Genomic DNA, 12,509 nt, shown 5'->3' with positions numbered 1-12,509 from the left:
CTTCCGAACAGGCGAACACATAGGCCTACACAAACACACACACACAAAATGAAATATTTTCAGCCCAATTAATGGCTCGGTATAGGCTAATTTATTAGCCCTATCTGTTAAAAATACAATTCAGAATATTATACTAATCAGTGGAAGCCTGTTGCTTTGCCATGTCACAAACAGTTTGGCGATGTGGTATGATAGCATCAGCATCAACTGCACCGTACTTGGCTCCGATGTTTATTAGTGTTTGGGCCACTCGGATGAATCCTTTTCCAGAGACAACATCGAAGGGGCGTATATCTAGGCAGCACAGGCCCACGCATACATCCACAAATCAAGATTTATCTTCTAGTGGTAATTTTTTTTTTTCTAGTCGGGGGGTATATCCAAGCTCGAGTTGAAGCTGCTTCCTCAAGCCCATCCACAGCGGACAGCAAGATTTTGAGGAAACGAACTCGTGAAATAGAGTTTAAGAAAAGCACAGATACACACCGTCACTGTCCGAAACAGCAGGTGGCAGTAGCTGAACAGCCAATCAGAATGTTCAGATGGCCCGACGAGCGCAGACTGCCGATTCTACATGTCGAATCGCCCGAAAAAAGCCGACGAGGACTAACTTCAGCCAACGGTGCAGAACACATTGTGAAAACTTAGTCGGCCGACGAACAAAAACTGCCCGACGGTCGGCTTGGTGTGTTCCTGCCTTTACCTGCTCTGAGGCAGGTTATCTTCTACAGATAAAGTTGATTGATCAGCATCATGGTACCAAAAAAGCCTGATTGGATTTAGTTTGGTTTTGTCAACTCAAAACTAATTCCATAACCCTGAGCTTGTTAAACTACCATCATGGTACAGGCCCCAGGACTGATCATTAGACCCTAACAAACACTCACTACCCAATCCTTTCCTGCTGATGCTCTTATATGACACTGATATAAACACATTATTCCCTCTCCACTCAATCTCCCAGTAACAGCGTCCACACACACTCTCTCTACACAACACCTGATGATACGCATCAAATCTGTCTGAAGACACAAGTGTAATAAAAAATTGTATTAAGAAAAAGATAAACAAGAAAAACTAACACAACAACTAAATGAATAACATAAATGATAAAGGAATAAAGTGCATAAGATGCATTAAAGTACAAATGATTAAGTTTGGTTTGGCTATGGAAGAGTTACTTTATCTTATGGTAAGATAACCCGTTGTTTCTCTGAAACCTTGTTGCAGATATCTCTGGGCCAGACACTCAGAACTTGGTCAATCCGCTTTTGTCTCTCTGGCATGAAGACTCTGGACGTGCTGTAGTCGTTATTGTCTCGCTGGATGAAAACTCTGAACATAGTGTTTGTCAATGTCTATTTCCTTACAGATTGGAAGACAGCACCAGCAACCTAGGTAACCAGGGAGGTGCTGGTAGTTCAGGAAGCTATGCTGGTGAAGGTAGCTCAGGGGGCCATGGCCATGAGTCCATAGCACAAGAGATAGGAGCATAGGGGATACTATCATCTACCGTGCCCGAGACACAGGAGACAGGACGTTCCATCGGCCACTCTGGCCATGGTGAGGAGGCTAGTAACGGTCATCCTGACCACAATGTAGGAGCAGGGAGGAAAGGAGGTTTGGCTAGCCTTTGTGGCCAAGACAAGGGAACTTGAGGTGGACACCGGGTTGTACTCTGGGATGGGAGTGAGCTCTGGGCTTAGCTCTGGAATGAGAGCGGGCACAGGGTTACACTTCTGAGAGAGTTTGGGGAATTGAGTGGACTCCTGGCTGAGTTCAGGGAAATGAGCATGCTCCTGGCTGTGCTCAGGGAAACAAGCTGACTCTGGACTGAACTCTGGAGAGGACTCATGAATGGACTCTGGAGCTTGAGCAGGCTCTTGAGCTGACTCATGGGTTAGAGTACACTCAGGAGTGAACTCGTGGTCAGGAGTTAAATCTCGGATGGACTCATAGACTGGACTGATTTCTGTAGTGAACTCACAGGAAGGAGCAGGCTTTGGAGCAGACTCAAGTCTGAAGTTGACTCTGATGCAGGCTCAGGGGTTAGAGCGAGCTCCAATGCAGACTCAGGGGCCGAAAACAGGTTCGATACTGAACTCTGGGGCTGGAGTGGACTCGTTACTGAGCTTAGCGGCTGGAGCCATCACTGGACTCTGGTCAGGGGCTGGAGCCAAGGTGTGTGTAGCCCAAACACACATAATGGCAGCTACATAAATGGAAATAATCACCTCTTCTATCCCACCTGGGCATGCACTGAAACGGACTGGGGAATTTCTCTCACTGGAACGGACTGGGGAATTTCTCTTCCAGTGAGAGAAATTCCTGAGTCTCTTCCATTGAGAAATTGCCCAGAAATTCCCTATTCCTGAGTCTCTTTCTGTTACTCATAAATTTCTCTTACTGGAACAGACTGGGGAATTTTTCCTCACTAGAACAGACTTAAGAATTTCTCTCACTGGAATAGACTCAGATTTTACTCAATGGAACGGACTCTGGACGGAGGAATCGATGAGTGGAGTGCTTCCTTGAAACCGCTCTGATGTATATGAGGGGAGGATCCGCTAATTTTGATATTAGGCCCACACTGTTGGATACAACCTTCAGTGACAGGTGAAAGGCTAGGGATGTTGCTTTCCTGGACTGGGGAATGTTAGAATACTTCAGAGTGACGGCTCTGAAGTATGAAACTAGTGGTTCTTTGACAAGAACTGTCTTTATGGAATCAAGACAGACAGAGACAAGAGGACTTGTGATGGTGTCTATGGAGTCTTGAGATGATGAAACCAATGGTTCAACAATATATGTTGAACCACACCGCCACAGAAGGAGGTCCAAAAATTGCTCAAGTCTCTGACATCTATCAATTCCTGACACCAAATGGCAGACATCATCATCTCATCCATCTTTAAAGCAGCGGATAAGGATACGATCATCCCACATCATTAGATAACAGTACTCCAGGAATTCCTGCACATATTCCTGTATCTTCCTGCCATCTTCCCACTGAGTCCATCTTTTGAGTTGGTCTGGTTTTCTGTCATGGAACAAAAGAAGGCAACAACAGGTAATATCCAAAACAAGTGGTTCATTGCAGGTATGCAGATAACGACGTGAGCAGGAGAGTAACAGAGAATGGATACGTTGATTTGATGAGAGCGGTGAATGACAGTTCTTATCTGTTTCACTTAGAGATGAGATCTGGATCACTGGAGAAGAAGGATGACTGAAGACTGAAGAAAGGATCGCACACAGGTAAGTTTCACAAAGGTAGGTAGTCAGTTTCGTAGTTCTTGGTAGGAACGACAAGACCAAACAAACGGTGAACTGACTGGTGAGCTTAAATAGAAAGGTGCTGATGAGGGTAATAAGAGACAAATGTGGTGATTGTGGAGTGTGAGCAGGTGTGAGCCAGGAGGGATTCTGGGAAACATAGTGTGTTGAGGTGACTGGACTGGTAAATGGAGATCATGACAATTATAAATTGTAGATACATTATTATTCAACTTATTGATTTTTAGAATGCACTAATGTAAACCTGTTAAAAATTGACAAAACTGTTAAATTCTGCATGCACCACATATGTGAACCCCCCAGTGAATTTCAGCCCTTTTCCATTTCCAGCCCTGTATATGTATATATGTCGCACACTCTAATATTTAATTGACTATTTAATTGAATTTTAATTGATTGACTTTGATTACATTGTGCATTCATCATGTCATTGCTTCTACAACCTTGTGCAACATCACAACATTTATTTCCATCAAGAGGTGCATCAATTTTTGGTCAAGATCTTGTACTGACAATGCAAGAGTCGAGCACTCTGTAAAGTCTACTCCAGCACATCCCAAAGACTTTCAATGAGGTTAAGGTCAGGGCACAGAGGTGCCAATTCAAGTGTGAAAATTATTTTTCATGCTTCTTGAACCACATTTTGAAGAAAATAGATTAACAGAATACATATAAATATGTATAATACCAGTTTGTAATCAATTTATTTCCAGTTGTCAAATGAATTATGTACACTAAATCATATTCTGGTGACGGTAAGAATATGTAAACAACTTTTTTTTACATACTGCAAATCCATAACACCACATACTATTTATTTATGACATCAAAGTATGTAAGTTTGCAAACTTGGTAAAGAACAGTTCAACACTGATCAACAGGCTTCCTGACACTAACTAATGAGATATAAAACGGTTCATAGATGAATCCTCATGTGGTACTTCTTTATATTTGAAACTCTTTCCACCTTAACCACATATAAACGGCTTCTCTCGTGTGTGAATTCTTATGTGCCTGTTAAGGCTTTGTTTTTGCCTGAAATGTTTTCCACACTGATGGCAGGTGAATGGCTTCTCTCCAGTATGAATTGTCATGTGGTTATTAAGGTTTACTTTTTGACTGAAACTGTTTCCACACTGTTGGCAGGTAAAGGGCTTCTCTCCAGTGTGAATTCTTATGTGGTAATTAAGAGTTCCTTTTCGGGTGAAACTTTTTCCACACTGCTGGCAGGTGAAAGGCTTCTCTCCAGTGTGAATAATCATGTGGTAATTAAGACTTCCTTTTTGGTTGAAACTTTTTCCACACTGTTGGCAGGTGAAAGGCTTCTCTCCGGTGTGAATAATCATGTGGTTATAAAGACTTCCTTTTTGGTTGAAACTTTTTCCACACTGTTGGCAGGTGAAAGGCTTCTCTCCAGTGTGAACTACCATGTGGTCTTCAAAGTGTCCTTTATGATAAAAACTCTTTCCACATTGAGGGCACGTGTAAGGCTTCTCAGTGTGAATTTTCTTGTGCCTGTTAAATCTTCTGTTTTGATTTAATCCACACTGTTTGCTAACAAAATGTCTTCTAGTCCCTGTCTTTTGAGCCATTTTTTGTGAGGAAGTGTTTTTAGTCTGTGAGCAACTATAAGGTATTTCTCCAGGAAAGAAATCATGATGATTGTTAAATTGATCTTTCTCTTCCATTTTATGCAGTACTTTACTCTCCTCTTTCAGTGCCATCAGGTCTAAGATGAAGAAAGTGAAAAAAAGTTAACCCCAATTCAATGGCACAAAGAAACAGACATCCAAACATGTAAAGCATCAAAACCAACTTAACCATCAAAACCATTTTATACCCACTACACTACTGAAAGAGATGTTATCTGATGTAATCTGAGAAGCCTTCTCAATATTGCTCAATTTACTTGCTTTAGGACTTGCTCGAAACTGTCAAACTAGCAGTTAAACCCTTAATTTAAAAAAAACAAAACAAAAAAACAATTTGACCCAGGAGATCTGGTTAATTATAGACAACCAAACATGAAGCCAAAATACTCACAGATGCTAGCGAGAGAACAAAAGAGAAAAATAAAACTATGATATAAAAAGGTCAGTGTACTTTTGCATCCATTCCTTTTTCGTTTTTTAACCACGTTGAGAAAAACAAAAAACGAACGGTGGTTGTATTTTTAAATGCTATGTTGAATAATTTAAATTAAAATTAAAATTTTATTTAATTTAAATTAAAACCGAATACACAAATTTCATGTGCACAAAATAAATATTGACTTCTTTTCAGATTTTTGTTTATTACGTTTTGCATCTTTATATACAAAAATTAAAAATGGACAGATTAAAGTCGAAGAAATGTCAATTTAAGTTTTCTTTTGTAAAATTGTTGTTTCTTTCACACTCGAGAGACATGTCTCTGAAACATGACAATACTTGATTTTTAAACCATTCTCACTCAGGTGGTCCGATACTCCTGCATGTCCAAGAGAATAGCCTACTGCCGGCAATCGCGTCCAGCGAAACAGGACATTCTAAGCGCTTAATGTGAAAAATGCATACTGTGGCTTAATGGACCACTAAGACTGTGATATTGCAGGAGCAAATTCATTAAACACCTTATAAATAAAGCATAGGCTATGTATTACGCAATTAATTACACGTTAAGCATTTTCCTAGAAAATGAAATACCAGTATAACGCTTAATGCATTAAGACACTGATATTAAACGACCAATAAAGCTTTAGACAAGCAGGTCAGACATGAAGGAAACACGCTTCCACGTTCAGCGTTTTCCACTTAAGCTATAGAAAACCATTAGAAATGCTTAACATAAAAATATTGTCCTTCCACTTTGTTTACGCCGCTGTCTTAGCAGTAGATGCTGTTGATAACAAGAAAATGTGCGAGAAAATAGTTTCTCCCTGGTTGTTGTTTAGTAGGATTAAGCCACGTAAAGCGCTTTAATGTCCCAGCGACACAGCCGTAACGGATTGCTTTCAATAAGAATTGAGAAACATTTCATGTCAAACTCTACTGAGGAATAGGGCATGGGAATTTTGTCTTCAAGAAAATGACATATTATTGGGGTATAATTTTGTCATCATTACATATGTTCGGGTATTTTCAATTTGAACAGCAGGTCATCAGCTAGTCTATAAAGCAAATCCTAATCCAAAACAATTTCTCGATATAAAGCAATCGGGTGGACAACAAAAACAAACAGATACAACGATTGCAAATGTGACATTGATTTATATAACAGTTCAACAAAAAAGGGTAGTGACAGCAGCCTTTAAAAACCTGCTACTGTCTGCTATTGGCTGTCTGTATTAGTAATGATAATCAAGCAACAAAAGAAAGGCTTTAATATGGATTAATCTATATTTAACTTATGGCTATGCAGAGTTATTTTTTTATATTTGATTATTCAATTTCTGTGGTATTTTACATGAACACTACTGTTATATGCTGCTGCTTCTAATGTGTTTATTCATTCTTGTTGTATTACTGACTATTGTAACAAACTACCTCATAAAATCACAAATACAGGGGGGTTAACCTTTCTTTTCATCACCTACCCAACTACATTTTTCATTGTCCTCAGGCACCTTAAAAGCACTAAACAAATAAAACTAAGATCAAGGCAAAATAACATTTAGTAACAGTTCGTTTTATTCATCAACTGGAGAACGGGACAAAGCCATTACATTATCCCCCCCTCGAATATGGCGAATGTCTGAACTGTATGGTTGTAGTAATAGAGCCCAACGAATAAGTCATTGGTTAGAGCTTTGCAATTAATATAGATAAAGAAAGAAAACCCTTAGGCTCGGTTTCACGACAGGGCTTAGGGTGCTTTCACACCTGCCTCATTTAGTTCGGTTGAATCGTACTAGAGTTTGTTATCCCCTTTGGTGCGGTTCGTTTGGGCAGGTGTGAAAGCAGCAATCGCACTTGGGTGCGCACCAAAAGCGGACCAGACAAGCGTACGCTTTCAAACGAACTCTGGAGCGGTTCGCTTGAGATGTGAAAGCAATCCGACCCAGTTAACGGACCAACGAACCAAACGATATCATAATTCATAACGGGAAATGTGATATATAAAGCGGTAGTGTCTGAGTCTATGCGTGAGCACATTATTTACCATAGTTGAAAACCAACGAGCGCCTCTTCATCTTAAATGTTGTGTAACTGCACTTCTCCGTGCGAGAATGCTGTCCGACAAAGCCTTTTTCCCGCTCTGCTTCATTTTAACATTCATATATGGTCTCGACACACTGACACAGCCTACTAGACAACACTGGGACATCCAGAGAGAGCGTGTGCGTTTGTATTTGCCGCAGCATTAATATGAACGTAGTATATTTGACAGTGGGAATGACGGCTACATTCATTTAGTGTTTGCGTGTGTCTCGACATTTACATACAGACACAATACACTTACGGAGCAAACTTGTCAATCATTATTCATGGATGACGCTGAGAAAACTCTGACAAATAAGAGGACATTGTACTCGCATGTGACTTCCATAAATGCATTTTGGTACGCTTTGAAATGTTGCTGTGTGAAAGCGAACCGAACCAAGAAGAAAATGCAACATTGTAACAAATTTAGTCTCTGTTTCGGAATAAAACAAACAGATCCATAGGTGTGAAAACACCTAAACCAGGATTAGGCCTTAGTTCAATTAGGGTATTTAAAGGTGGGGTATGTAGTTTTTCAAAAATCTAGTTTATAAATCTAATCTAGTTCTAGTATGTAGTTTTTTTACTGTTTGGAAGTTAGTCAGGCCGACATCAACAACAAATGTGTAACTAATCAGCATTGGTGTGCCATTATTTTCCTGGAAACACACAGCTGAAGTAGTTCCAGGCAGGTCTTGATCGCATTACAGTTCTATATCACTTCACCAAATTATTTCAGTATTTCAAGTTATATTCATTTTTTTTTTTAAGAAGTCATCTGCTTCAGAGGTAAAATGTGCTATTTATTATGTATTTTGATGTGCTGAATTCAAATATGACAATTAAAACAATTGTGTAGATCATACCCGTCACCAGTTCTGTTTGTAACACTTTAAAAATCCGCAAACGGGTTATATTAAAAACACAAGGCAAAAAACTATTATGTACATAGTTTAGATCTATTTAGGGTCTGCTCTGCACTTCTTGGCTTGTCTCTTGTGTTCATTAAATGGAGCGTCTCTTGTCACTGTCCAGCAATAGTCTGGAAGCATTGATGGGCTTCATTTGAAGTTATCTGCACTGTTCACACAAGTACGAGGCATTTCTGGTTACTTTGGCTAAACAGAACACTGACACAACTCAGTTTAGCTTCAACCCTAATTAAACATCTGATCCAGCTTATCGAGTCCTTTAGGCTTATTTGAAAACTACAGGTATGTGTGTTGGAGCTAAACTTTGGCTAGGGATGCAGCGATCTGATTTTCAGGATCTGTATCGGCTTTGATACTGTAATTTTTGCCAGATTGACTGACCAGAGGCCGTCTGATTGACAGTAAATCAACCAATAATGGTTTGTTTTATTCAGCATCATGTTTAGGGGAGTGAAACTGTAAAGTCAATGTCCCTACAATAACAGACCAGCGTGTAAAACTCTCAAACATATTTTAAAGAGTTTACGCTTGTGAACTTCACATCCTTCTCATGCTTTTGTAAATCAAGTATATAGTTTATCCTGATACGCACTTATTTTCACAGTTGTAAACACAACAGCTTTCTTCTTCCATCAGGGGGTTTGGCCTAACTTATTTCAGTGTGTGTCAGTCCTTTTTGAACATTTACAGCAAATTTGAACAAAAACTGATAACCGTTACAATTTCAATTTAATGTGATTCTTCCATCTCACACGTGTTTCTGCTTCATGAAGTTCAGGAGAAGAAACACTCGTCTCGATTAACTTCTGATGCTTCATTTACCACTGAACTTGACAGAAGACAAAACAGATGTTTATTTAGAGCTCAATTTGAGTCTTTGAGACTGTGTGTGTCACAAACACTAACATCAACAAAACATTAATGTGGCGTGAAAAACTACTGAATTATTCCTGCATTTATTCAATGAAACTTTATGTTCAGGTATGTTAAAATGTATTATGATAATATTTTGTTTATAAATGAAGTCTTTTTTGACCATCTGAATTTTAGTAACTGTAGCCTTCAAGTTTTTGTTAGATACTGTTGTGTAATTAAATGAAAGAAATTAATGGTTTTCATTGTTTTTAATTCAGAAATTGATTTTGGGTTTAATTTTACAGAAAACAATGTTGTCTGAATTATTTTTCCTGATTTAATGTGTGACATATCGTAATAACGAACACCAAACATGGAAGCAGGATCCTCTCAGGTTGAAGGCAGCATTAGTATTTGTCTGGTCATGTGATCAACATGTCTGACCCGCTCCATGTCAAATAAAAACACTTTAATTAGGACATTTTTCAAATATATCATTAATTTCTGTACAGCTGGACATTTTAATGAGGATCAAATGACTGAGTTCAGGTTTGAGAATGAAACCAACCTGTTTGTTCCTCAGTATCTTCTTGTTTCATGAATGTTTCTTCAACCTTTATGTCTTCACTCTCCTCTTTAATAAACACCATCTTTATGTCTTCAATCTCCTCTTTAATAAACTCCATCTTTTTCTCTGTGTTTGTCCTGTTCAAGATGAGAATAATTAACAGAAATCCAAACTAAATCTCTGGCTGTCTCTCAATCAGCTCTAGTTCAGTAGTTCAGTGCACTGGTGAGAGAGTCAGTCAGAGTTAATTAATGGACAAATCACCTGATTAAAAATATATATAATACAGAAATTTCATATTTATGATATATATTTTGTATTTTGTATTTAATCATACTTTAATTGTTCTTATTCATTTACACTGTTTTGACCAGCAGGTGGCGCCAACGTGCGGTGATTCGAATCACTGAATCATTTTACAAAACAATTGACTCAATTGATTCTGAGTTTCAAAAACTTATTTCCAGTACCTGAGTTCGTGTTTACGATGAACTGATTCACGTTAGGAGTGAAATGAGACTCACATTTTCAGTTACTCGAGAGTGGATGTGATTTACTCCCAAAAAATAACGCTCATTAATGTTAAATAAAGTATTACAACGTTGCTTTCAAAAATGTTTGATTTATTCTACATAGCTTGTAAAAACAATTACATTGACTCAACAGTTTGCACTGTTTTAAACACTTTAAATACGTAAAAACACAAACCTTTCTTCAGCCGAATCACAACAGATGCAGGAGTGCGGCGCAGCCTTATAACATCACACCACCAGACCAAAATAAAAGTCCCATTGACATATATAAATTAAGAACTATAGCTAAAATAACTATACATTGTTAAAAGCAGTGTATGATTTAATAAAGCAGAGTTCATATTATGTGTCATTTTGTGGTGGGCGATATGACCACAATTTTATTTCAAGATATAATACATTTTAATTCAAATAACAATAGCAGTAAAAATATATCACAATATGGATATTTTGGTTAATTTTTGTTAATAAAAATAAGAACAAAGAAGCAAATTACACACAATATGACAAATACAACAAAAACAAATTAAGAAAGAATATAGAAAATATATAGAAAGAAAACACTGACATTATTCACAAAACACTACATGATGAATTCAGAGCATGGTATTACCACAGTTCATGTAGAGAAACATGGTTTTATCATGTCAGGATACTTTCTAGATCAGGACAAGCAGCATGAACCACTGAACAAAGAAACTCCAACAATTCTGACATTTACAGTAATGATGTGATTCATCTGGACTGAGTTCAGAGTTCAGCTTACAGTTTTCCTTCTTTCATACCTAATATATTTCTGAGTTATCTGGATTGAACTCATGATGATTTGACTCAATCCTTGATGTTTTTATCTTTTCTCAGAGTTGTTCAGAGCATCAGGTCTGTAAATTCAGTTCTGTTCAGGAGGAGGTTTATTTAAAGTAAACTGGATTAGATTATAATAATTGTGCTCATACTTACACTGATCAAGAGTTTACAGTATTATCAGATGATCTGTTTATATATTTTACATTTAATAATAAATGTAAAATCTATACATTTTACAGCAAATTACATATTTTATTGAATGATACATTTTAATGAATGCTGTGTGATCATTTCAACTGAAGATAATTCTGATAGTAACAATAAAAATGATTTATGTGACACTACAATAAGAACTGAATTCCATCAACACAAATAGAGCTTGAGAAAAGCAGATACACACCGTCACTCATCATGACACACACACACACACACTCTGATCTCACTGTCTTTATGAGGATTCATTACTATTACTATTTCACCCCATGTCTAGGGAATCCCAATTACGAATCACTCCAGTCAATAATCAAACAAATGCACGAACCTATTCAAGGAAAATTATTAGATTTGCTCAAAGCATTATGGGTAGAATCTCTCTACAGTCTTTTCTGATTCATCAACACAGTTTCACTGATGATCCAGACCAAACAGTAAACCCAGGATAGAGCGGTTGAGTGAATGTGGTCTGGACTGTGTGGATGAGGCTCATTGTGTCTCCAGAGACGCTGTAGAAGGACAGAGTTCCTGCACTGTGATCCACATACACTCCTACTCTACTGATGAAGATGGACTTTACAGGGAATTTAGTAACTATGTCATTGTGCCAGAATGAATAACTGGAGGAAGAGCAGTTCAATCTCCAGGACTGATCATTACCTCCAAACACACACTCTTTACCCAATCCCTTCCTGCTGATGCTCTTATATGACACTGATATAAACACATATGCTCCACTCCTCTCAATCTCCCAGTAACAGCGTCCACACACACTCTCTCTACACAACACCTGAAAATGCACATCAAATCTATCTGGATGATCAGGATACGGCTGCTCTGTGTTAGTGTAAGTAATCACTCTGTTCCTCTCAGACAGATGGAGGTGTTTATTCACTGTGTTCAGATCCAGATTGAGCTGATGGGAATCTGATGGAGATAAAACACATCAGAATCAGGAATTATGAATCTGGGGCCATATTCACAAAACATCTTAAGGCTAAAAGTAGTTCCTAAATCGCTGATTTAGGAGAAACTCTTAAACATAATGGGTGTGTCAGTCCTAATTTTAGGAGTTCTAAATTTTCGCTCTAAGAGTATTTCACAAAGCATTTTAGCGCTAAAA

General features: G+C 38.1%; 4 protein-coding genes across 6 annotated transcripts in view; all 4 read right to left on the bottom strand.

Annotated features, from left to right (window-relative positions):
* The window catches only part of LOC127511191 (zinc finger protein OZF-like), a 28,857-nt gene extending 18,256 nt beyond the window's left edge, over positions 1–10,601 (bottom strand). The window contains exons 1-2 of the mRNA XM_051891897.1: positions 10,542–10,601; positions 9,834–9,970 (exon numbers count right to left, since the gene is read on the bottom strand). Of these exons, the coding sequence (XP_051747857.1) occupies positions 9,834–9,951 (118 nt within the window). The 5' untranslated portion in view covers positions 9,952–9,970; positions 10,542–10,601. The remainder of the gene's footprint in view (positions 1–9,833; positions 9,971–10,541) is intronic.
* The window catches only part of LOC127511452 (uncharacterized), a 332,174-nt gene that overhangs the window by 280,814 nt on the left and 38,851 nt on the right, over positions 1–12,509 (bottom strand). Inside the window, exon 13 of the mRNA XM_051892264.1 lies at positions 10,542–12,313. Coding sequence (XP_051748224.1) covers positions 11,787–12,313 — 527 coding nt within the window. The 3' untranslated portion in view covers positions 10,542–11,786. The remainder of the gene's footprint in view (positions 1–10,541; positions 12,314–12,509) is intronic.
* The window catches only part of LOC127511206 (gastrula zinc finger protein XlCGF8.2DB-like), a 64,908-nt gene that overhangs the window by 29,306 nt on the left and 23,093 nt on the right, over positions 1–12,509 (bottom strand). The window lies entirely within an intron of this gene.
* Positions 1–12,509, bottom strand: part of LOC127511175 (gastrula zinc finger protein XlCGF57.1-like) — a 64,872-nt gene that overhangs the window by 29,306 nt on the left and 23,057 nt on the right. The window contains exon 1 of one of the 3 annotated variants that reach the window (XM_051891859.1): positions 10,542–10,557. The exons of the other annotated variants lie outside the window; for them this stretch is intronic. The gene's annotated coding sequence lies outside the window, so the exon portion shown is untranslated. Of the gene's footprint in view, positions 1–10,541; positions 10,558–12,509 lie in introns of those variants that run through there. 3 annotated transcript variants of the gene reach the window in all.

Source organism: Ctenopharyngodon idella, chromosome 4 (genome assembly GCF_019924925.1).
Source record: "Ctenopharyngodon idella isolate HZGC_01 chromosome 4, HZGC01, whole genome shotgun sequence".
Lineage (NCBI taxonomy): Eukaryota > Metazoa > Chordata > Actinopteri > Cypriniformes > Xenocyprididae > Ctenopharyngodon > Ctenopharyngodon idella.
The sequence above is the reverse complement of the archived record's forward strand: the minus strand, read 5'-3'. Positions and strand labels throughout refer to the sequence as shown.